This window comes from Bolinopsis microptera, chromosome 8 (genome assembly GCF_026151205.1).
Source record: "Bolinopsis microptera isolate Bmic1 chromosome 8, MBARI_Bmic_1.0, whole genome shotgun sequence".
Taxonomy (NCBI): domain Eukaryota; kingdom Metazoa; phylum Ctenophora; class Tentaculata; order Lobata; family Bolinopsidae; genus Bolinopsis; species Bolinopsis microptera.
Window position 1 is genome coordinate 14,757,118 of NC_087079.1, and position 26,256 is coordinate 14,783,373.

The window sequence follows — 26,256 nt, forward strand, 5'->3', positions numbered from 1 at the left end:
CTCTTCTGGCGGTTATAACAATTACTCCAATGGCAGAGGGAGATCTGGAAATGACAGCAGACCATGGGAAAGAGACAAACAGCTCAATTCAAAAGAAAGGAATAACTCAGACTACAAAGATGAGTTAAATGCTATCAGTCACAAAACAGGCGATGTAGCAAGATGTTCAATTTGTGATTCGAATAAGCATTTCCGGGCAGATTGTCAACATAATCCCAATGTTAATGATGTTCGAAAGAAGGATTCGGGCTCAGTGTGTATGTATCAGTCGTGCAGGAAGGGTTAAGAATCAAACAAAATTGACAATGACTACTGTGAGACAGTGCTGTTAGTCAATGAGACATTGAACAAGGTGTTGATTGACACTGGGACAACCAGTTATGTGTGTGGTGACGTTTAGTTGAACACATTCTTAGAGTCAATGCCTGAAGAGTTGAAGAAAAAGGTCAGCGAAGTCGAGAGAAACTTGAGTTTTGGTTTTGGAGACGGACACGCGGTTGAATCTATCAAATGTGTCATGTTACCAGTCAAGTTGTGTAACAGAGATTTCATGTTAGAAACATTTGTGGTTCCAGGAGAATTACCCTTTTTGTTTTCTAGATGTAGCATGAAGCAACTGGGGGTATCATTAGACATAGAGAATGATCAGATTATGATTGGCGGAGAACGGCAACAACTGAAAGTGACCAAATCAGGTCATTATGTGGCAGATATCAGGTTATGGGAAAATATGAGATCAGAGAAATATACCATTGAACAAAATGGTAGGGAAGAGAGTGTAAGGAAAGAAGAGATTGTTGATAGTGATAGTGACAGTGAAGATGAATTCTGTCCGAATGAATCAGAGGAAGTAAGCAATGAACCATCAGCAGAAGGAGTGGAAGTTTCGAGTGGAACTGAAACTTAAATAGAAGAATCTGGTAATGTAGAGACCAGTAGTGAACAAGTGAAGTCAGAAAGTGTCGGTGATGAAAATAGAGACACAAGTGAGCCTGATGAATTTCAGAGTGCTTCTTCGTCTGATGAGAATCAAGACTGGGTAGAGGTTGTAGTCAAGAGGAATAAGGTATTAGACTTTAAGAGTGAGGATGTCATTAGGTATAAGTCAGCAGATCATACCAACGATGTGTGGCAGAGAGCAAGTGTAATTGGACCTGGATGGAAAGAAAATTCTGTAATGGAAGGAAGACATCAACGTCTCGAACTTGGGGAAAGAACCAGAAGGTACAACAATTCAATTGCGTCTCAGTGAGTGTCAAGTGCAGAAAAAATCACATGATTCTCTAGACACAGAGGCTAGTATTGATACGGTGATGATACCAAAGGAGAGATATGGTGAGGTGTGATGTGTAATCAGTTTATCATTTTGTTGAGGCACAGTATGGTCGGAGACAAGTACTGATAAATGGAGACACAGAGTGGTCGGAGACGAGAGCTGATGAATGGAGACACAGAGCGATCGGAGACAAGTACTGATAAAGGGAGACACAATACGATCGGAGACAAGTACTGATAAATGGAGACACAGAGGGGTCAGAGACGAAGGCTGATAAATGGAGACACAGAGTGGTCGGAGACGAGAGCTGATAAATGGAGACACAGAGTGGTCGGAGACGAGAGCTGATAAACGGAGACACAGAGAGCTGATAAATGGAGACATAGAGTGGTCGGAGACAAGAGCTGATAAATGGAGACACAGAGTGGTCGGAGACGAGAGCTGATAAATGGAGACACAGAGTGATCGGAGACGAGAGCTGATAAATGGAGACACATAGAGCTGATAAATGGAGACACAGAGTGGTCGGAGACGAGAGCTGATGAATGGAGACACAGAGAGCTGATAAATGGAGACACAGACGAGTCAGACACAGAGTGGTCGGAGACGAGAGCTGATAAATGGAGACACAGAGTGATCGGAGACGAGAGCTGATAAATGGAGACACATAGAGCTGATAAATGGAGACACAGAGTGGTCGGAGACGAGAGCTGATGAATGGAGACACAGAGAGCTGATAAATGGAGACACAGACGAGTCGGAGGCGTGAGCTGATAAATGGAGACATAGACGAGTAACGGGAGAATGCGGATAGGCAGGAAGGAGATACAGAGTCAGGATGAGTCACAAAATTTATATAACAGTCAGAATGAGTCATAAGATTTATATAACATTAGTGATATCGAAATAACAGTGCAATATCATTGATCACAAAAATCAGATAAATCAGAAATTATTTGAAACTGAAAGAACTGTCGATATTGAAATAAAAAGTAAAACCAAAGTCTTAATAAATAACTATCGGAGAGTGTTACCCAACAGGGGCGGTGAGGAGAAGATGGTTAACATACCTGGAGTACAAGAGAGACAGCGAAACTAAACCCACGAACTGAGACGCTATACATCATCTTGTATTCTGAACAGAGATAGAGAGAGAGATCCAGAGGAAGATAGTCTGGGCGAGGAGTGGAGACATAGAACGAGAGCCAGAAAAAGATAAGTCGAACGACGAACGGAGACTCGAGACTGGATCCAGATGAGGATGTTCGGAACGGAGAACGAGACGGAGATAATAAGAGACGAAAGACAAGATAGACAGATGAAGTAAGCTGTTAAGTTTGATGAAACTTTATTAAATTATTATAGTGGGGCTTTAAATGCTCTCCATGGTATTTCGGAAGGTTGAGGAAGAGCAGAAAAAGGGTTTTAGAAAGTGTGTTTTAGTATACCAGTATAGTAAAGTTTTAAGAAATATCAAATTTTCATGATCGGGCAAGATTTTCCATTCAGTTAGTGTACCAGCAGTATGATAGAGTTCTAAAAAAGATTAGATTTTGTAAAGTTGTAAGCTGTGATCGGGCAAGAGATATGGTCTATAGTAAGAGATTTTCCATTAAATTATTGTACCAGTATAGTAAGGTTCTAAGAAAGAACATATTTTGTAAAGTTGTGTAAGCCGTGACCGGGCAAGAGATATGGTCTATAGTAAGAGATTTTCCATTAAATTATTGTACCAGTATAGTAGGGTTCTAAGAAAGAACATATTTTGTAAAGTTGTGTAAACCGTGATTAATTGAGATGAATTTAGGGTAATATTGTGTAATATCTAGGTAGTGTAGTGATTATAATAAGGCGGTCGTGGTGTCCAGTATGTGACGGTAGTATTTTGGGCATATATTGGTATACGACAGTTATTGCAGTTTAAGTGCAGAGAGGTCAGTTTAACATATGTTTGGGTCAGTACAAGGTTGAATTATGGAGTGTTTACAGAATACTAGTGGTACTATGTTGTGGCTATCGACAGGACAGTTTGCAATTCCCGGGAAATGGTAGATTGTTTAGACTATCAGGGGCGAGAGGAAAATACGATTAGCCTTTTGAGATCGGGAGTGCCAGTTTACCCGATCGAGAGGGGGGTCATGTTGATACCGGGCAGGTTCTGTAGCTAGAACCTGTTAAGGTCAGGTCGTTTAGTTAGGTAGCAGGTTATAGTGGTTAGTATAATATTGGCGGCCGTAGAATAGTGGAGCATTACGTAGTTACTATTATCAGGCTTGGTTGTGGCCGGGGTCAACAATGGTTGGTCCGACACCAGGGGATGTCTTGACAACACTGGGCTCTGGCAGAGCGAGAGTCAGCAATGGTTGACTCAGATAGGTAAAGCTAGACTAAGAGTAAGAGCCCGGGAGAAATAGTCAGCGCTGGTTGACTTAGATAGATAAAGCTAGACTAAGAATAAGAGCCCGGGAGGAATAGTCAGCACTGGTTGACTTAGATAGATAAAGCTAGACTAAGAATAAGAGCCCGGGAGGAATAGTCAGCACTGGTTGACTTAGATAGATAAAGCTAGACTAAGAGTAAGAGCCCGGGAGAAATAGTCAGCACTGGTTGACTTAGACAGATAAAGCTAGACTAAGAATAAGAGCCCGGGAGGAATAGTCAGCAATGGTTGACTTAGATAGGTAAAGCTAGACTAGGATAGTAGTAGAATAGTGGAGCATTACGTAGTTACTATTATCAGGCTTGGTTGTGGCCGGGGTCAACAATGGTTGGTCCGACACCAGGGGATGTCTTGACAACACTGGGCTCTGGCAGAGCGAGAGTCAGCAATGGTTGACTCAGACAGATAAGGCTAGACTAAGAGTAAGAGCCCGGGAGGAATAGACAGCAATGGTTGACTCAGATAGGTAAAGCTAGATTAAGGGTAGGATTAACGGCAGGAAGTGTGTTGCGTAATATTTGAGGCAGTATGAATCGGAGTAATTAGGAATTTGTTGCATAGTATTTGAGGCAATATGAGTCTGAGTGACTAAGCGTTGGTTGAGCAAATATTCGATTATTCATTGTTCAGTTAAGTACCTTGGGCACCTTTATTATACCCCTTGTTTGCATTCTCACCCTATTCGATAGAGGGTCATGGTTGATACCGGACTAGTGTGAGGGACCAGGACCAGTTATGGTTGGGGCCTGGTGAGCACGGATGGAACGTGTCGTTAGAGGTTTAGAATCGGCAGTGGTTGTTTCAGGGCACCTAGATTAGGCACGGTCAAGGCGAGTTGACCGTGCTATCCGTGTTTTATGTTGCAGCACTAGATCGCTGGGCGTTTATGGGCGATACGAGTCTGGTTAATTAGGATTTGAAGTAGAGGTTGTCGAATTATTCATTGTATTGTTTCATAGTTTAACTTTGTTTACCCTTTATTATCACGCTCGTTTCCATTGTCCAAACCCTTAATTAAATGCAAATAAACTTCGAACCGGGAAGCAAGTGTCCACTGCTTACAGAGGATCCACTGAAACACCTTATTGATGACCAAATGAAATCAGGCAGTTACAGCGCACTAACTGGAAAGGTAAAAGATGTATTTCAGTTTCTATTGTGGAAATCTTCCATACTTCCTGAACACTTCACTAATGAGGATCTAAAAATCATAAATAACCATGATCTAGAAAAACTCACCAGTCTATCAATAAAAGGATGCAGCTACAGTAAATCAGTGATGAAACATTACAGTGAACAGCTTTGGCAATCGTCCATAAACAGCCAGTACCAGCTGGAAGGGTATACAGAGGCACCTACAGTGAGCGCCACAAAGCTCAAGTTTCCGCCCAAAACATCAAGGCAACTTGAAACCTTGTTTCTAAGCTTGTTCTATCCGAACAACATAATGAATGAATTTCTACACCGCTTCAAAAGCAGTAAATTCGATTCTCCACTGTGTGATTGTAGGCGAGGGGCTCAAAATTCACTTCACCTGCTTACTGACTGTCCTGATGTACAAGCAGATAAAAGGAACAAAATGAGTGAGCTTCTTGAAAGACACCCTTTCCACAACATCAAAAACCAAGGCTATGGTGGGAACTCAATGTTGATATCATGGAGCAGACTTCGTGAGTTCTTTGATCTAGCACTGGAAATAACAAAGGATGCAGAAGAATTCCTTCGAATAGAGATAAAACTTTAAACAGTTGATTATATTCCAACTACCATAACTACACCATCCCTATGATTAGTGAGCCGGGTTCAATGTTAGACCGGACGAAGCATATATTTCATGAGCCGGGGTCAATGTTAGACCGGACGAAAATATGGCTACATCTCAACAGTGGATAACACAGCAGAGGTTCTATTACAGTTAAATTCTGTTACCTGAACTCAACTTAACAGTTCTAATATTATAGCATATACTATAATATTATGAAGATATTTTGTGTCAAAATGAGGCTGTTTAATCATTCTTACACACCAAAGGTTGTTGTGTGTTTTTAATTAATTTATTATTGTTAAAAAGTTTATATTGAGAATTTTATACAGTAGTCTATAGACCAATTAAATTATTTACCGGTCACATATATATGCGGTTTTAAGAATTATATAATGACATTGAATGAACTTATTTATTGAGAATTTAAAGGATTGCTAGTATTTTATGTATTTGTTTTCACTTCTGCACGTTTAGGCAGTTGCTCTTGTGACCAGAGTTTTAGAGTTATATATATATATATATGATTTACCTCAGCTGTTTTCTTTCCTCCAAACTCCGCAGTAAATCAGGGTTTTACTGTATATAACTCAGCCCTAAAACTCTAATAGATCACAAATAAGTTGGGGGAAAGTTTAACAAATGATGGCAACTCATTAATAGTAATGATGCAACTTCAGTGATATCAGTAGCAAATACACTGTTAGGACCAAGTATGAATCACTAATCACACTGCTGAGTAACTAATCAAATAGCTGAGTAATTTATGAGTTCAATAAACAATAGTATGATAACAAAGAAATGGGACTAATACCGCTAAAATTACACAACACATTAACATCACCCCCTCCAATGTGATTAGGACAAAATATCCGCATTTTTGGGCACTAGTTGAACTTAGTTACGGAATCTGAGCTTGAGTCAAAGATTGGATAAAAGGGAAGGGGCTTGCCCTGCCAAAAGGGGCTTGCCCTGCCAAAAGATATGGAATTTTCAAGGGGTACCAGAGGCGGTTCGTGGGAGCTAGCTTGCAGTTGTGTCGGGCGTCCAATCGACCGACTCCGGGTGGATTGGGGGCGACTCCATCCCCCTCCCCAACTGCCGGTGGCTATTCGCTGATGACTGCATACAATACCAGAGCAGAAAGTTAACTAATTAATTAAATTATTTTAATGTATAAGGCAGGATTTCGGTGCAGATATAACCTGCACCTTTCAAATATTACATCGAAGCTAGAACTTACTATGCATATTTACTAGCACATACCCACATGTTTTACACATTACAGTTACAAACAGGGCATGTATGTAATGTATAATACATAATAAGCGACAGCAAACAAAGACGGAAACTGCAATTGCATTGGAATTTAGAAACTCTTTTGACAAGGCTCCACTATAATTTATCGCTCTATCACAGTTTCCTGATCATTCGTTGAAATCGACTATAATATGGGTTTAACAGGCTCAAAGAGTTCCTTATACTAAATTTACCCAATGAACGAAAAAACATACGTAGCGCTCGATTTAGTTGTGAGACCGTATGTACTGTAATTTTTGCGCGGCGTTAATACTAAAAACTTACTGTATTATAATTATACTAACTCTGTAATAAAAATAATTTGGCTTGTGCCTTATAGTCACTGTGATAATTCATAGCATTAATTTAACTAGCACGATGTACTTTATACTGGCCAATCTCTATGAACATAATAGCCTGAGGTCCCCAGGTAAGCTTGCAGTAGCGCGCGCCCGAAGTGGCGCAAAAGCACATGGTTAGGCAAAGTACTGGACGGCGCTTACTATTTTAAAGTTTTTCGTTACGACTGATCAGTGATCTGTCATTTAAACATATTAACCATATGGCATATACAACCATGAAATTGCCCTTCGATATATAATGCAATTGTAGCGCAATGCGTTACTAGACTGGGCCGCGCCGCGCATCCAATAATGATTCTCGCAACCACACCTTCGTTAAATTGGTGAAATGCGCTACTGGGCCTCGCTGAGCTGCAAAGAATTGATTGTAGGTTTATAACCTACCAGGACGCACGCCGAGTTGCTCTAACCAGAGCCCTCTCGCTTGCAGTAGCGCGCGACCGCGTCACACAGTACGCGTAGACACATGGCTATGTGAACGCGCCGAGTTGGAACAAATATTTTACGAGTATCACCTGTTAAAAAATTGAAATCGTCAATTGAATATATGATATAACAAATAATGTATAACCGTACGTTGATTCACGATGTCTATCTTTCGTATCTTGCGATCTCGCCGATCTGTGTTTGCGAGAAGATGCGCGGCACGGCCCAGTAGTGCATAGCGCTACAAAACCGTACGCAATATTTGTTTCAAATATCAAAATTGCAGATGACATGAATTACGAATAAATTTAACTCGGTACTAGGTAATGCATATATGTACTGTGCTAATAAATTATAAAACTTTATTTTTATCAGCATATCACTAAAAGAAGTTATCAATAAAAAACAGTTAATAGTGATTGGTAAACAATATTAAAACTGCACTGTATATTTTTGCATCAAGAAATAACTTAAAGTAATTTTGTATTAATTTTGCCTGTCGTTTCACCATAATATTTAATTGCGTGTTTCGTGTTTATAAACACAAAAGCCTAAAGTAAGGTCCCCGAGTAAAATTTTGCATATACCAGTCATTAGCATTTATACTTTTACTAACTTTTGTGCTGTTCTTGATATTGTTTATGATTTGTTTATCAATAATAAAGTTCTCGGTGTTTTGTTTGTGACATAAAGAAATGGGAACTGCCGGTATTTACTTTCAATGTGGATAAGGCTACCTTCACCCCGGCTGTATTCCTCACATCTGGAGGAATGTCTAAAGAGTCAGGAAAACAACAAGAAAAAGGAAGGAGAGGTACCAGTGGCGTAACGAAGGGCCCCGCTGACTCCGCTGTGCAGGGGGGCGCCGTCTTAGGGGGGCGCCAAATCGTCGTTTGAATGTGGGACAATTTCGAAAACTTAACTAAAGTACTAGCAAAACTGCGCGTTTTGCTCTAGATACACACTTTTTTAGAGATTTTACCGGCGTATCCTCTAAAATAACCTAGTTTGTTCAATTTTAGGGAGGGCACCAAAAGGGGAGGGGGCGCCAACAGGGGGGCGCCTTTCCGGCGGGGGGGGGGGGGGGGGGGGGGGGCGCCAACAGGCAACGTTACGCCACTGAGAGGTTCTGCAATGTAGTAAGACATGTGAGAACAAGGATAAGATTTGCAATGTTGAGAACAACTCTTATTGCTCTACGAGGGTACCAAGGAAAGAAGGTGGACACCAAACGTGAGATTCTTCTATCAGAAGTCTCATACAACCTCATCCCTGCCCCTATAATGGAGTAGATCATGTGTTTTGTTAAAAAATTACATGAAGGTAGATGGTTCATTCCCATGATATGGTTCACTGTTAGTAAAACAAGTAAAACAAATTTAAATTTTGGTATTTATTAATAACAATCAAAACATATCATATCATAAAAATAAAGCCGCGCGTTGGTTGACTGCCTCAGTATGGTGAATAATTTAAGCTTGAAGGTGCCCTGCGCATTTACAAAACATTATGCGGCGATCACATGATCACGAGGACCTGTGAGCGCCAAATTTAATTTAAACTTTCTAGAAATCGTACATCACTACGAGTTACTCATGCTTTTGAATTATAGGAGTGCGGATTGTCAGGTATTTCATTCATTCATACTTAATCGGTTTAAAACTGTATATTTAGAGCTCACTATTGTTTGAACTATGAAAGCAGAACGTAAATAATGGACAATATACCGACGACAATACCAAGGACCCGAGTGCCGCATTGACTTTTCCGGATCCGTTTTTACCGAAGGCTTATCCACCAGTTACTCATGCTGCATGTATAGTCTGATAATATTTTGTTTTATCTCTAGCAAGCATTCTGTAAGTTGGAGTGTCGTACTTATTATAGAAGAGCCAGCCAACCTCCGCATTACAATCTTTTGTATGCCAGGTTCGTTTATAAAATCTAATCATATAATAAGATTGATCCAATAGTCTAAGATGAACGGTATATCTTAGCTCATCGTTATTAAAATCCTAATGGATGAATTAATCAAGTAATGTTCCCTTCCAACACAACTAAACAACAAACAAATGCTTGCTCACCAGTGGTGACGCAATCGTAGGGGCATGCAGTTGGTTCAGATAACTCTCACCCCGACGACAGCGTCGAGAAATTATCAAATTATGCATTTGCGCCATACTGGACACATTTTATATTTAATATTTTGTGGTTTGTAGAAATTAGTGTCATCTAAAGTATAGCTTAACTGGCGAGCAAGCATCGTCCCACTCGGCGGGGACGAAAATACCGAGTCCAATCACAGAAAGTTAACCAAAAGATAAAAACAAGAGCTCGGATATCAACAAAAATCACACGCTCCAGACGACGGGGGAAGAGAGGATAGGAAGTAAGCTGCTGGGCTCAACAAATTTTGATAATTGTAAACAAATTTGTTCTTGTGCCCTATAATAATTTGGTATTGAGGTATGACCCTGTACTGTGCGTGATAGTGAAAATGAAAGTGAATGTGAATCTGTAATGCGAACGAAATGAGTTATGGCCAGAACGATTCTTCAATTTCAAAATAATAAAGTCAAAGGACTCTGTTTTAAAATACAAGCTCATTCTTATCAAAGTTTAATTCTGTCCATTCTAATTCTTCGTACCTGGACTGTATCTTGAGTAGTTCACTTTTCAGTGTTACTTTAACTAAGTTCGTTGACTTAGTAAAGCTTATCAAACTGTCAATTTTTCGACAGTCGTTCCACATTTTTGTTGATTGATAAATGAAAGAGGAGGATGGGTTCGGGGTGATGAACTGGTCTGAACGTCTTTGTGATGGTGATCTGTGGAGTAAAGATAGGAGTGAGATTGGAGATTCTAATCTGACAATTTTGAACAGTTCTAATAGACATGTGTATTTGTACAGGTTGTGGACGGTAAGAAGGCCGTTCTTGTTAAACAACGGCTTTGTATGCTCTTTTTCAAAGAATTCTCTTCCTAGGATTTGTTCATCTATACAACGTGTTCTGGCACATGTTCTAAATTTATCTAGATATGCTTCAAGGTCACCAAATAGTATTCTGATACATTTTTTCTGAGTGATGAAGATAGGTTGAAGCATATTATTACTCGACCCACCCCATACCGATATTCCAAATCTTAGGTGTGACTCAAATAACGTGTGGTACAATTCTTTATGGTGTTTTTTCGGGATAACGTGTCGTATTCTACTGAGTCTTCCGATCTCACACCTAAGTTTCGAGTTGAGGGCTCTTATTTGAACATCCCATTTTAGCTTTTCGTCAATAATAACACCTAAAAACTTGGTCTCTTTAACTTGCTTTATTACCGTATTATTTAGAGTTAGTATATATTCTGATTCGTTATCTGCCTCATTATCAGTAGCTGTACGTGACGGATTGAAGTGAATGTAGCAGCATTTCTTTATATTTATATGTAATAGATTGCATTTCATGTACTGGTGTAACAAACGGAGAATTTCGTTTGCTCTTGCATACAGTTTTTTTCTACATTCATCTACTACGAATATGTTTGTGTCATCTGCAAATAGTATGAACTTGCCCAGATCAGTTGTTCTAAATAAGTCGTTAACATATATTATAAATAGCAAGGGTCCGAGACAAGAGCCTTGGGGAACTCCAAAGAGAACAGGCAGCTTGTCAGACTCTTCGCCCAGTACAGAGACATATTGATATCTATTAGAGAGATAACTAGCGATGAGTCTATTGGCGTTTCCACGTATTCCATAGTTGTCTAGTTTATTAAGTAGTTTTTCATGTGAGATCGTGTCAAACGCTTTAGATAGATCAATAAATATTCCAAGTACATGCAGTTTTTTGCTAAGACAGGATTCTATGTAATTCACTGAGGAGTTGAGGGCATGGCTTGTGTTCAGCTTCAGTAGTGGAACAGTCAACAGCTCAGTGTTTGTTATTATTGCCAAGTCTTAAATTTGTTTTGTTGTGGGAACAGAGGAAAGAAGATTGACATCAAAAATGACATCTATCAGAAGTCTCGTACAACCTCATCCCTGCCTTGATGATGGAGTAGATGATGTGTTTTGAAATTTGTGTGTATATATTTGATTGTTTAAGTTCAGAAATATTGGTCGCAATGAGCCATTTCCGCAGAGGCGGCTATTGAGGGTGTCCAGGTGTCCGTGGACGCCCTAAAATTATTATCTGGTGGCTGGTGCTTGAAAATAGAAATAGTGAACATTAATAGTATTCGGAAATATCTAACCGCAATACGTACGAAGCTCTTTATTCACTCAAACGTTCGAATGTAAGCGCACGCATGATCTTTGTGAAATTTTGTGTTGTAGGGTGTCCAATCCTCGTTTGGACAACTAAGCCGTGCAGTTTTAACACATAGTTAATTGTAAACGGGCGAGCGGTATGGCAACCCTGATTCTCTACCAATAATTATCTTTCCAGACACACAGTACGGAAAACGACTGCAGATTTCAATTCTGATATAGCTAAATAGCCGAAGCGCGCGGACGCCGGGGAGGGGGGTTAGCTCCGGCGTGCGAGCCGGGATAGCACCCCAACACGGCAACGCGCAGCAGAGAAGTGGGGTCAGCCACACTTACTGAATACACGAGAAGCCAACCCAGGATTTATTACCCGCACGGCTACATTATCATGCGCAGTATAGCACGATAGGACACCCAACAAAACTGCCAGCAAGCTCCCACGAGCTGCCTCTGCATTTCTGTTACCTTGCAATGAAACAAGAAATTTCAATGAAACAAGAAATTTAATTTTAGCACATTTTTACAGAATAAAAAGATGTAAAACAATTCATAAAATATAATGCCCATTTGGTGTATGACTTTTTGTCCTTGACTGCTAGTTTGGTTTTGGAAGGACAGGTAACTAACGGGGCAAGGAATGCGCGTGCCTGGAAGCTTTGTATTGTGCTATGCTAATTTCAACACCTAAATTGATTGTGCTTTGCCATTTGGCATTTTCATCACTTGATTTGATCAAATGTATATATTGTTTGAACAATTGTATCATGTATTTTATATAATAACTAGAAAGCCTGTGGTCACAGGGAGGAAGCTAATAGTATTCTTTGGTAGTCAGTTTTTATAGCATCAACAAATATCCGTCACAACCGAAGATAATCCGATTAAAATGTAGCTTGCACTGAACACAACGTAATTACCACAAAACCGATTATAAAAACGTTGCTCGCAAATCTTTGCACGTGCGCTTTAGAATACCGTTACCATGGTTACTACGCAAATTCCTATTTCGCATCTAATTTGCATGTGGGCGGTCGTACATACAGACATACAGACAGAATAATTCTTTGAATTATAATAATGATAATGAAGATCTCTACAAAGAAAAGTAATTGAAGATAATTTTGCATACCAGTCATACTGCAGATGGACTGATAGTTGGCAGGGCAGGGCAAAGGGGAATTCTTGCTATTTGCTAGTCAATTTTCTCCAGATATATTGCTTCCAGTACTTTGATGGCGACTTGTGTCAAAATTTCAGTCAAAACCGTGAAATTTCGATCAAGGGGACTGCAGAAAAGCTCCTTCAAAAATCTTCCAAAATCTCTATTTATATTCTGATGATTTTCAGTTTGTCAAAGCTTTCTTCGGGAGTAGAACTTTGAGTACCCCAATCGTGTTTTGTACCATCCTCAGTGACCTTGTAAGATTGTCATTCAAGAAAAATTCAGTCAAAACAGTGAAATTTGGATCGTAGAAAGCTGAAATTCGAATTCAAAATTTTCATTGCATCAAATTTTTCTCCGGATATATTGCTTCCAGTACCTTGAAGGCGACTTGTGTCACTCTCACCGACCTCACTGATTGGTCACTGTTCAAAAATTTAGCCAAAACTGCGAAATTTCGGTCTGTTTCATTTTTTAAATAGCAAAATTATTTGGGTCTAGTTTTACATTCTGAACTTTCATTATTTGAAACTTAGAGTAATTAATCTTCATTCCCCTCAATTAGATTAGCTGGTTTATGGAACATGACTCTTTAGGAGCTCATGTTAATACGAAATCCTCTGTAGAGAGTAGCCAGGCCCAGCCTGCTGATAAACACGTTATAAACGGTGGTGCAGATAATCAAGTAGGAAATGGTTTTGATGATCATGATCGGAGTCACAGGATGGCAAACAGCACTGACCATGCTCAAATTGACCTCAACGAATTAATAACAGTTGCAGTAAACACGATAGCAAATTCTCTGATTCAATCTCCTGATTCATTAACGGAGCAGAATGTATCTAGTTTTGTTACCAGTGTAAATGAGCTGGCAATGAAGTTGAAAGATGTTTCCCAGGCAAGTGTAGGCAACATACTCAGTAACGAACCAAACGTTAACCATTCTGGTTATACTTCATTAAACAATGAACTGTTGATGTATCACAGTAGTAGTATAAACGGGAATGAAGCTGTTGATCCTTTGAAACCACACTTAGACTCTCATTCAGAATACCTTTTCTATTGTGAGAGATGTAATTTTCAAACAAACGAAGAAAAAGAAATGATAAAACATGTTCATTCGAAACTCAGTGGATGTGATAGTAATCCCAATAAAAGGAGGAAAATAGTGATGCACCACGTTGACAACTCTAGCATCAGAGCTCACAACTGCTCTCTCTGTTCGTATTCAGCCACTTCAGAAACAAACCTCAGACACCACGCCAAAAGAGAGCACCCAAACTTCCCTCCTCCCTTCATCTGCCCTGATTGTAACAAAACCTTTGTCTACTCCAGCGACTACCACAGACACTGTATCATCCACACAGACCAGAGGAACCATGTGTGTCAAACCTGTCAGCTGACCTTCAACAGAAAGAGCAGCTTGACGGCACATATCAAGAGGATCCATGTCGGACAGGAGAGTGGTACCCCAGATACAACAAACTGCTGTGGTGAGTGTGGCAAGACATTCGGAACTAAGGGGGATCTTCAGAGGCACATCAGTGGGGTTCACAGGAACAATAAACCGTATTTTTGTGATAAGTGTGAGTATAGGTCAGATAGAAATAGTAATCTGATGAGACATCTGCTAACTAAACATGGGGTGGTGGAGAGGGGGGAGCTGGAGGTGGGTGAGGAGGAGGTGGATGTGGTAAAGGTGGATCATGTGGTGAAGGTGGATTGAGGTGACGTCATGACACGTGGTGTGACGTCATGACACGTGGTGGTCGAGTGAACTGGTGGGATTTATTTTGAGTGATCATGTGATTATGTTGTGTTGGCTTTTGAATAATAAAATAAGCGTGATATGTCGCCACAGAATTTGTCTTAAGTTTCTGAATACTTTTTAAATATTACGAGTTTTGAATTTCTGACCTTATGTTATTTCACATGATTATAATATGATGTATTGTAAATGTATTTTTTCTATTAACTGTAACAATTTACAAGTTTTAAGTTTTGGTGATTGCTATTTGAAAGTAAGTCCTCAAAAACACCTATTTTTACAATATTCCTTATTTTCTATTGGTCTTAGATCTTTAGAATGTGAAATTCAGTACATCACTTGTTTTGTATACTGCATTGTGTTTTAATACATAAATATCACTGGCTCACCATAGAGCGGTTTATAATCAAATGAGGGAGACTTCTTTGAAATGCAGTTTTAAACTTGAAATTTTAAATAATTCCTCAGATTTCGATAAGTAAGAGGGGTCATGCCTCAACAATTTCTTTTACGAGGTATACGTCCTTTATAACATCATTTATTTTTTTAGTCCATGGAGTAAAAACTAAGACCGTCAAAATATGTAAGTGTCAGAAGGAAGTACTATGGAGGTTGGAGAGGGAACGATATTATCCCTGGATTCCTCTGGACAACAGGTAATTTAATTTGAATAAAATCAAAACGATGTTCTGCAAATATGTGAGGAATGATAATTACTGTACATGGGTCAAAATACGTAACTTATTTCTTTTATCATAGCTTTTGAATTATCAGCTTGCAGACGGTATTAAGAATATGTGGAATCTAAATATCACGTGCTAATAATGTACACCTTTTTGTCCTCTGCCGTGACTTGATCTTTCTTAACTTACATTTTTGGATAATTTAGCATTACTTCTTAATTGCCTAATTTATGATAGGATCCTCAAATGGTAGACCGAAGTACTGCAACACTTGGCAAACAAAAATTTCAGAACTATAAACCTGTGATTATTTTCAGGATATAGACGATTATTTCAGAACTATAAACCTGTGATTATTTTCAGGATATAGACGATCAGAACTATAAAACTGTGATTATTTTCAGGATATAGACGATCAGAACTATAAAACTGTGATTATTTTCAGGATATAGACGATCAGAACTATAAACCTGTGATTATTTTCAGGATATAGACGATTACTTTGTATTTAACAGTGACTTTGTCGCACAAGCTCCTAACCAGATTACTTGTTTACAAGAAGATAAGGTAAAGAAAAACTCATTAATGAATATCATTTTGTTTGGTAGCTTTAAAACAGCTTATTGTTATATCATAGTGTAATTAAAAACATCCCACTATTTTCCTATGAAATTCTTCTACTTGTATGTTTAAATCTCATGAACAATTCCGAGAAAATATGTACGTTTGAAATTTGTATTTATTCCAGGTCCAGCTTATCAAAAAAGTGAATGATGACTGGTGGTTGATACGAACAACACTAGGAGCTCAGGGACAGGTTCCAGCCAAACAACTGGACTTCTACTTTGAACCGGCTGAACCAGGTATTATATTAGCTGAGTTTCTTCTACTTAAAGTGTGAAAGTGTGAAGCAGATTAAGAGTTGTATACAATACTAATTGGGTAGAGACATGTAGCACTCCTCTAACACGACTAGTGAGGTGGATAATCTGTCTCATTAGTCGAGTAGGCAACAGAGGAATACTAGGATTCATAACCAACTAGTGTTTTTCACTTTGTTAGTTGTAAAGAAAAGACAAAAAAGAGCTGTGCTTTTCTTATCTGTCAATAAATGCTCGTTTCTTCTCGTGTCAACTGGCGAAACAAACTTGCATCACCTGTACCTCCCCATTAGTAATCACATGTACACGATCCCAGCTGTGTGCTATAACAAAACACCAGCCTGTATTGCACACGGCTTCACCCCCGAAGGTTTATTAAACCAATTTACCCTCGCCAGCGCCTCGTGTAATTAATAGTGTTATAACATTACACCTAGTTGTGATGGTGATTGGCGAAACTTCACATTACGGGTTTGGTACCCGATGAAATGTATTACGTCTACAGTTGCCCACATACGAGGGTTCGTAAAGGAAACATATGCTTGTTTAATGTTTATTGGTGTGCTCACTGTGCCACACCATAATTTAAATCTGGTGCCACAATCCTGCATAGCTAGCTGGTGCGCGGGTTTTAAAATGTTGACAATGTCAACTTTCTAGTAAATTTAGATAGAAAGCAATCAATGCGTATGTTCACTCTAACCGGCGCGCGCTCTAGAGCGCGTCGTTTGTTTTCGTGGGCCTCTCAGCTCCTTTTTATGCGCCATGCAGATTGCTGGAATGCACGTTTTTGCCTCTCGAATTCAGTTGCAAACATTTCAAACAGCCATCAGCATATTACCAACAAATACCATGTTTCAGAAAAGCAGCCTGGTCCTTCTAATGGCGCATTCAAGAGAACTGCATCGAAGATTTTCCAGCGGACCAATTCCGTCAGAGGTAAAATAGAATAAACTCTTAACTCAGAAATAACAATTATAAATTATCATTATTAGGGCACAACAATTTCGGAGCACAATTCTCGCTCTAAAGACTTCAAGTAACGCTCCCATTTCAAGGTATCAAAGTGTCCACATCGGCAATCAAGAACTCCACTAACAAGCTGAAAGGTCAGTTTACCCCCAAAAGGAAGACCACAAAAATTGGAGCAGATTCTCCCTCTAACATTCCACCTGAGACGGAAAAATCTCGGGGCTGGGGCTTCGTTAAGAACAAGATTCTTGGTGACAGTAAGAAGAAAGGGGTTACGAAAAATACCGAGTAAGCTAGAGATACTGTTTTTATATTTCTTTGAATATTGCATACATTTATTAGTAACTTTACATGTTAAATTACTTAAACCTATTTCTTTACCATAGTTAAAAGATCCTCTCACCTAGACAAGAAAGTAATCAGAACGAAGAGAAAACGACCGCCCAGCCAGCAGTCCCAGACGTTAAAGTAGTCAACAGCACACCCAACAAACCTCCCCGCAGAAACAAACTACTTTCTGCAGACAGTCACACCACCCAGGGTAGTCATGTGACTGTAGCTAGTCAGGGGACTACTGGAAGCAGGGGGACTGCTATCTCTGTCATGAGACTGACTACGGAAGGGAACAAAGGTAGGAAGAGTTTGAAAATATCAGTTCATAATTTTTGTCGTAAGAGGTTAAGTTTTTCTCCAAATTTGGTGTACGTATTAATTTACAATAAACCCTTTAATATTTGACCAACTTCCTTCAGAAGAATCGCCCGAGTCAGAATCTACCCCCAAAATCACCCCACGAAGTGGCGATCTCAGTTTGAATGAAAGCTGTGTATGGGACAGCTTTGCCGGTCAGTTACTCACTTTTGATAATTTAGTGAGAAAACTATTTCTCATTCACTTTGGAATGTGGTTCGTAATTCCAAGATGAGTTGAGTGTTCTTGTTTAAAATTAAACCAAATAGTCGGATAACATTGTTTTGATTAGTATCTTGTAACACGGTTAACGTTTTCAGAAATGCAGGAATATCACAACGTTCAGCCAGTTGATAATCAAAAAGAAAACATGGCCAGTCCGATAGATGAAGACGGGGACGACGTTGCCATGGTTGTTCAAGCAGAGATGGAGAGGCAGTCAATAGAGCGGCAATCGAGCACAGATACGTCTAACTTGGAGAGTGGGAGTGAAGGTAAGAGCGAGTTTTGACTGTGGTGAATTTAGTTGACTGGGGAAAAGTGAGACATTCTGTGGGTAAACAGAAGAATAAATCAATGTTTTTATAATGTCATAAATATTAAATATGGTACTGTCATAAAATTATCAAACTTGAAATCTTAAATAGAATGAAACTAAAACGGGTGTTCATAAAGTTCAACTTCTCAATATTAATCAATAATGTGATGATAACAGTATCTCGCTTGCTATTCACATTGTCTGAGTCCTCTCTCATCAAGTTCATTCATTGATCTAAGACTTTCAACACAGAAGTTATTTCTTGGAATTTGGCGATCTCTGACGTCTTAATCCGGACTGCAAGTCAGATAAGATTCTCGTCTTAAGATTATCCTAATTGTTCAGGTCTCGTCCTCACTATCTGACAGTCTGCTCACGTGACTGTTACTCCCTAACACCACCATACTGTCAGTCAGCCCCCGAACAGGTCTTCCCAACACATGGGGAGTGCTAGCTGGCAGCAACATCAGTGATCCCAACATCAGTGCTGTGTCATCATGAGACACTCCGTTTGTGGCGTCATCTGGTTGATTCATGACGTCATCGCATGTGTTTGTGACGTCATAAGACTGAGGGCTGCTAGCTACGATGTCATCCTGGCAGTTAAAGGAGGACATGGAGGAGGCCATGCTGTCGTCTGAGTTGAGCCAGGTCTCCTGGTGGATATCTCTGAACCTTGTTACTTGACTGGAGTAACTCTCTTCACCTAGTTGTAGTGTTTGATGGGACAACCCATGAGTTTCTTGCTGGTCGTATTGTTCTGTTTCAACCATGTTATTGCAGTCCGATTCTGGAGCATCATGCACTTCTCTGAACCGTTTTAAAGGATCTTGAGGTTCAGGTTGCTGTGGCTGATCACCCCCGTTTTGCAGACAAAAGTTACAATCGCAGTACGACCCGTCTGAACTAGCTGAGGGTCTCCTCGGAACTACAGCATTTCCCTCCTGTTTCTCGTCGTCTTCAGGCTGAGTCACGTTCAGTATCTTATTACAGTCTCCCTGTGTTTTTGTGTCTGTTTGTGTGTCATCTCTCTCTGATCCATTATCTGGAATGTCGTTATCTTGACCCGCGCAGGAGCAACCCTCCACACAAGTTCTTATGTTCTGAGTGCTTGTTTGATTGTTTGTTCTGATGCTGGTGTCGTTATATCCAGAGTCATTTGGTCGGATGAGTGAACCGTCGGGTAAAACTGTGAGCTCTTGGAGGGGTACTTTCGCTTTTATCCTGCAGGGATGTGGTGGTGTTACCTACATCAATTTATATCGAACTAAGGGGAACCGAATATCCAGGATATTGAACATTTGGAAATATGCTCATAGTGGCCTATGACTACTTGATGTCTTAGAACATTAACAAATGAGACACAGGTTTGCTATGCGACTACGAACCCCCTCCTAAAGTCCTAAAAGCAGGATCTGTGCGTAAAGTAAACTGCAAACCACAGCTACAAACTACAGTATTTTGTGTTATCTAACCTAGGAGGAGTTTTCATCTGGTCAGTGTGTTGTTTGGTGTCCAGACCCCATACTCCCAGTATTGCCTTGATAGCATCCTTCTTCCTGATCTCCAGTAGCAGGCTTCGTGGTGACATCGTCTTGTCCAGGTTCTCCATGTCTCTGATGGAGTTTTATTAGGATCAATTCAATGTTTATAATAGTAAACTCTGACTGATAACAAAGCCAGATCGGTATGTTTCTTCTACTTTTTCAGTGCTAGCACTGATAATTATTGATAATTATTTAAGTAGTTATATAGCTTACCTCTCGATCCTCTTATGTAGGTTAACCAGTTTTCCCGCCATCTTTATCTTCATCACATCGTAAATCTCTGAGACTCTACGTAGAACATGTGGGTCCCTTCTTGTCTTCAGAGCATGCTTCAGTTCGTCCAGTTTCATCACATTCGAACTCTGCAAGTGAAAAGTGAAGTTTGAGTATTTGAATAGAGCTGATCGTTTAAAAATACTTTACTCTTAGAAGCCCCTCAATATAAAAAGTGTGATGAAATAAGTTTATAGAATGGTTTTAATGGTGCCTAGAACAGCCGCCTCCCTAATGTCTCACCTCTGAGCTAGGGAGTATCTTGAATAGAAGTTTTCCTTCCCGTGTTCTCCATTCTCTCGCATCTACTTTATCTCTACATCTTCTCTTCGATGGGGGCTCTGTGGGAAATGGCTCATTGAAAATATACTGATGAAAAGAAGTTTAGAACAAAAGAGGGAAATAAGGTTTTTAGTTGTTACCTTACTATCAAACTGTCTTCCTTCCTATTAAATAATTGGAAATTTACAACAACTCTGTCTAACCTTTAAGAGCGCTCGGCTGGTCGACAGTAACAGGGGTTTTGTTAAGGTCCCCAATATTAACAGAATCAAACTGTTCCTCCAAGAAGAAGTCCTCAAGTTCCTCCTCCTCCTCCCCGTCCAGAGATCCTGATACCCCACTACTACTGCTGCTACATGTCGTGTCTACTGTCTTGTTGGGCCCTCCTTCGTCTGATTTAAATAGATGTTGTTTGAGTCTAACTTAATTTATTGATTTAGAGTTAGGCTGGATAATACCACCTTTCAAGATAGCCTTGGACGGGAGCTATTAAATGCAGAGGTCAAATTAGAGAATTAGCTTACACTTTTGAAGTGTGTAGTACCCTTTAAAGCTTTAACAGGCTTTAATAAAAAGTATGGACTTAGCTTACATAAACAGAAATAGTTTTTATAATGTTACCCACCGGAGGAAAAGAAAAGTCTTCTCCTAACTTTAGTCGCACGAATCAACTGTCTCTTTCTGGATGTAGCTACTTCCAACATTACGCTATAATTTAATAGGCGTTATTGATTTGCAAGGCTAGTAAGCGGGTTAGAGGGTAATTGAAGAAAAGGGGAGGGAATGTCAATATTATCAAACTTAGAATTGCCCTAAATCATCATGAGTAAACAAAACTAATATCGCACCAAGTAACTGATAAACCAATACAGTATGTCAGGCTAATGCAACACTTCCCTTACAAAACATTACCAAACTGCACGCTTGCTTGCCCCATTGCAGCTGTTGACTTTCTAAACATCACGTGTCTCGTTCAACCAATCAGCAACAAGCTGTCTGATGACGTCACAAGCTCTCCTCCAATCAGAGCTCAACTCCAAATCACAAAACTCAGCAAGCACGACTAACAGATTTGGCCTTGACTTGCTTGGTAAAATTCTCACCAAATATTTATATCCAAATTACTGTAACACCCGCCCGATGGCTCGCTGGTGGTAACATATGAACCTTCCCTCAATCTCCACAAGATTAGATCTCGGGGGTTTGTGTTACAATAGACGTAAATAGTAAATCTATGGGGTTAAAAGTTACCAGAAATAGACATTTAAGTGGACCTAAGTTTAACGGTCTGCTTGCTAATATTGAGTAACCGTCAGCTGTTTGAATTGGTTGAGGTGCGCTCTGAAATGCACTGTACGACACTGCTTACTGCTACTTCTTACTTCATGCTCATATGCACATTTATTTGGTGAACTGACGAAGAGGGCGTTGTCCTTGGTGAAGGGTGAAGTCACAAATGTCACCTCTACCACCACACGAATTCAGAGCCCAAATAAAACATGTTATGTATGAGTTCACTGTTCTGCTAGCAGATTAAAGAAAGCCTACTAAAGATATTCACAGAGCTCAAATAGACTAGCGGGTTATAATTAACAAGTAAACCCAAACCTTGTTCAAGTCCTCACTTTTCACCTCCTAACCCTCCTAACCATCCCTCAGTTGCTATAGACACTCTACCAGACCCCCCAGCTCCGGGAACTTTCTCCCCTGCCCGTGTCTTAGTCTCCTCTTCCTCCCCCTTCGTCCCTCATACCTCCTCCTACGGGCTAGCTGCTCTTTCTCCTACTCACGCAGGTACGCCTTTTTAAGATATTCACCTAGATTGTTCGATATGTAAAATTTATTTCGAAATCCGCTACTCCGAATATTGAGTATTTTATGTTATGTTGAGATTGATTAGCTTGGCTCATCAAAATGACTGTTGTCCAACAGGAAGCACATTGACTGTAGTACAAGACCTGACTCCCAACTGTAGCACTGAAGATCTTCTAGCAATTCCGACCTCAGAATCTGGTTCGTTCAAAATCGAATCCTTAGTAATTCCAGTATTTTTCTGTTCAAAACGTTTATGTCAATCCGGACCTTCATACGCACTTTTAGTTGGATAAGTTAACAGTCATGCTAATCAAGATCCTCCACCAGAGCCACAGAGCATGCTGACCGAGAATGAGCTACAAGACATCCTCTCCCCCAAACACCACAACATACCACCACCCTCCTCCTCGACACCACAACGTCAGAAGACAGCAGCTAGATCCCTACAGTACGAGGAGGAGGGGGAGGATCTTAGGGGGGTACCTGACCCTCCTACAACTCAGATAACACCCACTAAGGTAGAGAGAGACAAGCATTTTAATTTTCAGGGGGGGGGGGGGGGGGGGGGGTCCAACGTCATTTAATGTCAGTTATTTGGGAAAGAGGCAAAACTGACATGAGCTGGCGTTGGACTACCCCCATTTTCAGTGATAGATTGTTTGAATGTTATGATGATTCCTCTATAATAAATTGTTTAATTCCTCCACTTTCAGAGACACAAGCCATGTAAGCGTGCCCCTAGTACCATGAGTAATATGAGCATACTGAGTGATATGAGCAGCGCCCCGAGCGAGGCACCTTCTTTTAGTGGCACTAAGAGTGGGATCCATTACTTCTCCCCACCACCCGAAGTACGTGGTAATCTGGGGGTATTCTGGGGTCAGGGATACTATAATAAGGGTGGTCGTGGATTCATATTGTCAGTACTGCGCCGCAGTTTGATTAAATCAACTTGTCAGAAATTTCTTTTAAAAGAAATTGTTCAAGATCTGAGGGGGAAACACAATTTGTTCATTTTCCAAAAAGTGTGATTAGTATAAAAGTTTCAAACCTAAAACATGTTCAGCGACTCAGTGTGATGTGCTCGTGTGAAGTGTGGATGTGTGAACCGTGAACAATTTGGCATTGTTGAATAACTAGCTTGTCGAGTGAAGTGTGATTGTAGAGTCAGAGGTGTGATCGGCGAAGTGTGAGTAAAATGATTAAGAAAGCTTTCAAAATCCCGACGAGGGAAATACAATTAAGATAAAGGTTCAAACTAAAAAATTAAAAGTTAAGACACCTGACTCAATGAACTCAACTTATTCCCAGAGAAAAGACGCTGGTAGTGAATCTGATGCTGGTAGTGTTCTCGACACGCCCCGTATCCAACGTATCATTAAAAGTGATCCGGTATACACACAAATCGTGGACGATTCTGCTGGAAAGCCCTGAAGTTTCCGAACAAGAGGATGTTTTTATCAGTACATGAGTCTTATGATATGGAGAGAGAAAAGAAGAGAAGATAAGGGGTCAGAATGATGATAAGGTTCCGAGCAATGTAGAGGATTCCGCCGACCAGCCAACCTCACAAGGATCAGATCCTAAATGGGATGAGTATGCTAGGAAGGTTCGGGAAAAGAAGAAGAAGGATGATGAAGAACGATTTAAAAAGGAGAAAAAGGACGACGAAGAGCGACTTAAAAGGGATGAAGAAAAGATCAAGAAAAAACAAGGAAGAAGCTGGTTCATGAAGAACAGAAAAGATCCCAAAGATAAGACTGACAATAATTTCGTGAAGAGAAAAGAGTCGGAACAAGCATTTGACACCACTGCAAGTTCTACTAACACCCTTACTAACACCCCAACTAACACCCTTACTAACACCTCGAGTAACAATCTCACAGACACTCCCTCCAGCCACATTATATCCGAGACTAAACCCCCACCAGTCACCCACTCAGAGCAACCAATCAGCAACAAGCTGTCTGATGACGTCACAGAGCAAGCACCATCTTCCAACAAACCAGCTCGTCCTCCACTCCCTCGGAAGAAAAAACTACAACGACAGAACACTCTAAATGAAGACTCCCGGCCTGATCAACCCGTGAGCACAGAGCCAGTTTCCTCAGACATCAGTGTTCCAACCTCTGGGTCGTCGGAGTACGCGACCGCGTGTACCTCGCTTAGTGAATCAGGGACTCAGGGCTATACTAGTGATACTTTGAGGGATGTTCTGTCTTTACCAGTTGTTGATGAGATATCAGAAGCAGGTATGATAGCGGTTCAATAAATTATTTCAATTTTTTATCCTACATTAACTACGAAAATTTTAGTACGAACATTTTCGTCAACGAAAGATCGAAGATTTCGTCGCAAAAATTTCTACCGGGATTTGGCTGTTTCTTTATCGCTTTTTTCGATCATACAATACATTTAAATTTGATTTCGAAGCCACTCTTCTCTTTTCTACCGGACTTTGCAGCTTATTTGCTTTTGATTGTGCTTCCACATTTCTATTTATCTGGCAGTTATTGATACGATAATTGAATAACTCGCAAAAGAAAATTTTTGTCGCGAATATTTTCTATCGCGAAAAAAGTTCGTTACGAAAATCTTTGTCCGAATTCGGATTTTGACGAAAATATTCGCGCTGAAAATTTTCGCAGTTAAGAGTTTTGAATTCGATTTCTCAACCATTTAATTCAATGTTTATTGTATAAACAATTATTTAAAATAAAACAATTTTAATCAAAATAAAACAATTACTTAAAATAAAATAATTATTTACTTTTACGGCATAGCGAAACAATATACCAAATTATGAATTTACCTATCGAGGGGTTTGAGAGCTTGAAATCTGCTAGTGCTCAACCCTCCAATATGTCAGTATCAAAATTCTACTCGGTGATAAATACTCTCAACCTGAACGTTTTCATGTTAAGTATTGGTTTTTAACTCCTCCCATTCTAGAGCCAGCAATCGAGTTTAGACGATCATCATTTGACTTGAGTAAACCAACTGATCTTGGAGATTTTACAGTGCGCGTTCCGAGAAGGTCCGCTTCAGAGTCAGAGATATTCGACCTCATTTCTCCTACTCCTGACTACAAAGACGCAGGTTTATTTCCATCTGTGCACAAATTCGTAATTCTTTTTAATGAGTGTTTTGTTTTGTTTTTCAAAAAGAGGCCGCACTGGAAATACGTAATAACTCTCTAGGATTGGAGCCCCTTTCATCAGAAAAACAAAGAGATCCGTTATCCTCAGTCATGATGAAAAGACACGAGGAAGAAGAAGAAGAGGAATTAGGAGAAGAAGAGGACAATGTGGTGATAAGGAGAGTGAGATCTGATCTGGGGACCCCCGGGTCATCTGATACCCACGTGACCCAGGATACTCCTACCAACGAGGATGATGGTTTATTTCTCTTTTATAATTACATTTATCTTTTTGTTATCTTTAATAAGTATCACTGATTTCGTCATAAGCGTAAGCTTTTGTTCAATTGATAATATACATGCTTTTCACTGACACCCAACTTCAGTCTAATCACTGGTTAAAGCGTATACTGCCCTCACCCTAACTAAATACCCCCCTCAGAAGCAGAGATAATGGAGACAGAAGAGATCCCCACTGGCCGTCCCTCCACCCTCAGCATCACTGATGATGCTCTGGATATGTCCGCTAACAACACCCTCTCCTTCGTCTTCACTCAACCTCCTAAACTATTCACCGTCAATGTGAGACTTAATTTAGTTGACATTTAACAATTAACATGGTTTAAAATATGATGCTGTTCAGATGAAAACGTCTCAATTTCCTTCTGTATGTTGAA

General features: G+C 40.0%; 5 protein-coding genes across 9 annotated transcripts in view; 4 read left to right on the forward strand and 1 right to left on the reverse strand.

The window, feature by feature from the left end:
- LOC134819343 (uncharacterized) overlaps positions 1-26,256 on the forward strand; it is a 140,958-nt gene that overhangs the window by 10,572 nt on the left and 104,130 nt on the right. Inside the window, exon 1 of one of the 4 annotated variants that reach the window (XM_063829261.1) lies at positions 7,099-7,102. The exons of the other annotated variants lie outside the window; for them this stretch is intronic. The gene's annotated coding sequence lies outside the window, so the exon portion shown is untranslated. Of the gene's footprint in view, positions 1-7,098; positions 7,103-26,256 lie in introns of those variants that run through there. 4 annotated transcript variants of the gene reach the window in all.
- LOC134820182 (zinc finger protein 429-like) lies at positions 14,163-14,717 on the forward strand. Its single transcript, XM_063830403.1, has one exon. It carries the CDS (start codon positions 14,163-14,165, stop codon positions 14,715-14,717), a length of 555 nt encoding a protein of 184 aa, XP_063686473.1.
- Positions 15,300-24,692, forward strand: LOC134819345 (uncharacterized). Its single transcript, XM_063829267.1, has 13 exons — positions 15,300-15,415; positions 15,929-16,009; positions 16,191-16,305; positions 17,185-17,262; positions 17,382-17,583; positions 17,703-17,926; positions 18,048-18,140; positions 18,306-18,479; positions 22,285-22,419; positions 22,558-22,638; positions 22,768-22,958; positions 23,154-23,291; positions 23,752-24,692. The coding sequence occupies exons 1-13, from the start codon at positions 15,365-15,367 to the stop codon at positions 23,872-23,874; spliced, it is 1,686 nt and encodes a 561-aa protein (XP_063685337.1). The 5' UTR covers positions 15,300-15,364; the 3' UTR covers positions 23,875-24,692.
- LOC134819346 (uncharacterized) lies at positions 18,544-22,377 on the reverse strand. Its single transcript, XM_063829268.1, has 6 exons — positions 21,251-22,377; positions 20,829-21,017; positions 20,587-20,684; positions 20,284-20,432; positions 19,999-20,139; positions 18,544-19,747 (listed from the first exon to the last, which is right to left on the reverse strand). The coding sequence occupies exons 1-6, from the start codon at positions 21,327-21,329 to the stop codon at positions 18,865-18,867; spliced, it is 1,539 nt and encodes a 512-aa protein (XP_063685338.1). The 5' UTR covers positions 21,330-22,377; the 3' UTR covers positions 18,544-18,864.
- LOC134819344 (mucin-2-like) overlaps positions 23,752-26,256 on the forward strand; it is a 39,644-nt gene continuing 37,139 nt past the window's right edge. Inside the window, exons 1-4 of one of the 2 annotated variants that reach the window (XM_063829266.1) lie at positions 23,752-24,692; positions 25,393-25,539; positions 25,689-25,838; positions 26,022-26,161. In XM_063829266.1, the coding sequence (XP_063685336.1) occupies positions 24,170-24,692; positions 25,393-25,539; positions 25,689-25,838; positions 26,022-26,161 (960 nt within the window). In that variant the 5' untranslated portion in view covers positions 23,752-24,169. Of the gene's footprint in view, positions 24,693-25,392; positions 25,540-25,640; positions 25,839-26,021; positions 26,162-26,256 lie in introns of both variants that reach the window. The other variant, XM_063829265.1, reaches the window with a different exon arrangement.

Coding starts and splice junctions, on each gene's coding strand:
- LOC134820182 (XM_063830403.1), top strand. CDS start 14,163: ATGCACCACGTTGACAACTCTAGCATCAGAGCTCACAACTGCTCTCTC.
- LOC134819345 (XM_063829267.1), top strand. CDS start 15,365: ATGGAGGTTGGAGAGGGAACGATATTATCCCTGGATTCCTCTGGACAA. Junction 17,927..18,047: donor GACTACGGAAGGGAACAAAG/GTAGGAAGAGTT, acceptor AACTTCCTTCAG/AAGAATCGCCCGAGTCAGAA. Junction 18,141..18,305: donor TGTATGGGACAGCTTTGCCG/GTCAGTTACTCA, acceptor TAACGTTTTCAG/AAATGCAGGAATATCACAAC.
- LOC134819346 (XM_063829268.1), bottom strand. CDS start 21,329: ATGTTGGAAGTAGCTACATCCAGAAAGAGACAGTTGATTCGTGCGACT. Junction 21,018..21,250: donor AAGACTTTTCTTTTCCTCCG/GTGGGTAACATT, acceptor TATTTAAATCAG/ACGAAGGAGGGCCCAACAAG. Junction 20,685..20,828: donor CCAGCCGAGCGCTCTTAAAG/GTTAGACAGAGT, acceptor CATTTCCCACAG/AGCCCCCATCGAAGAGAAGA.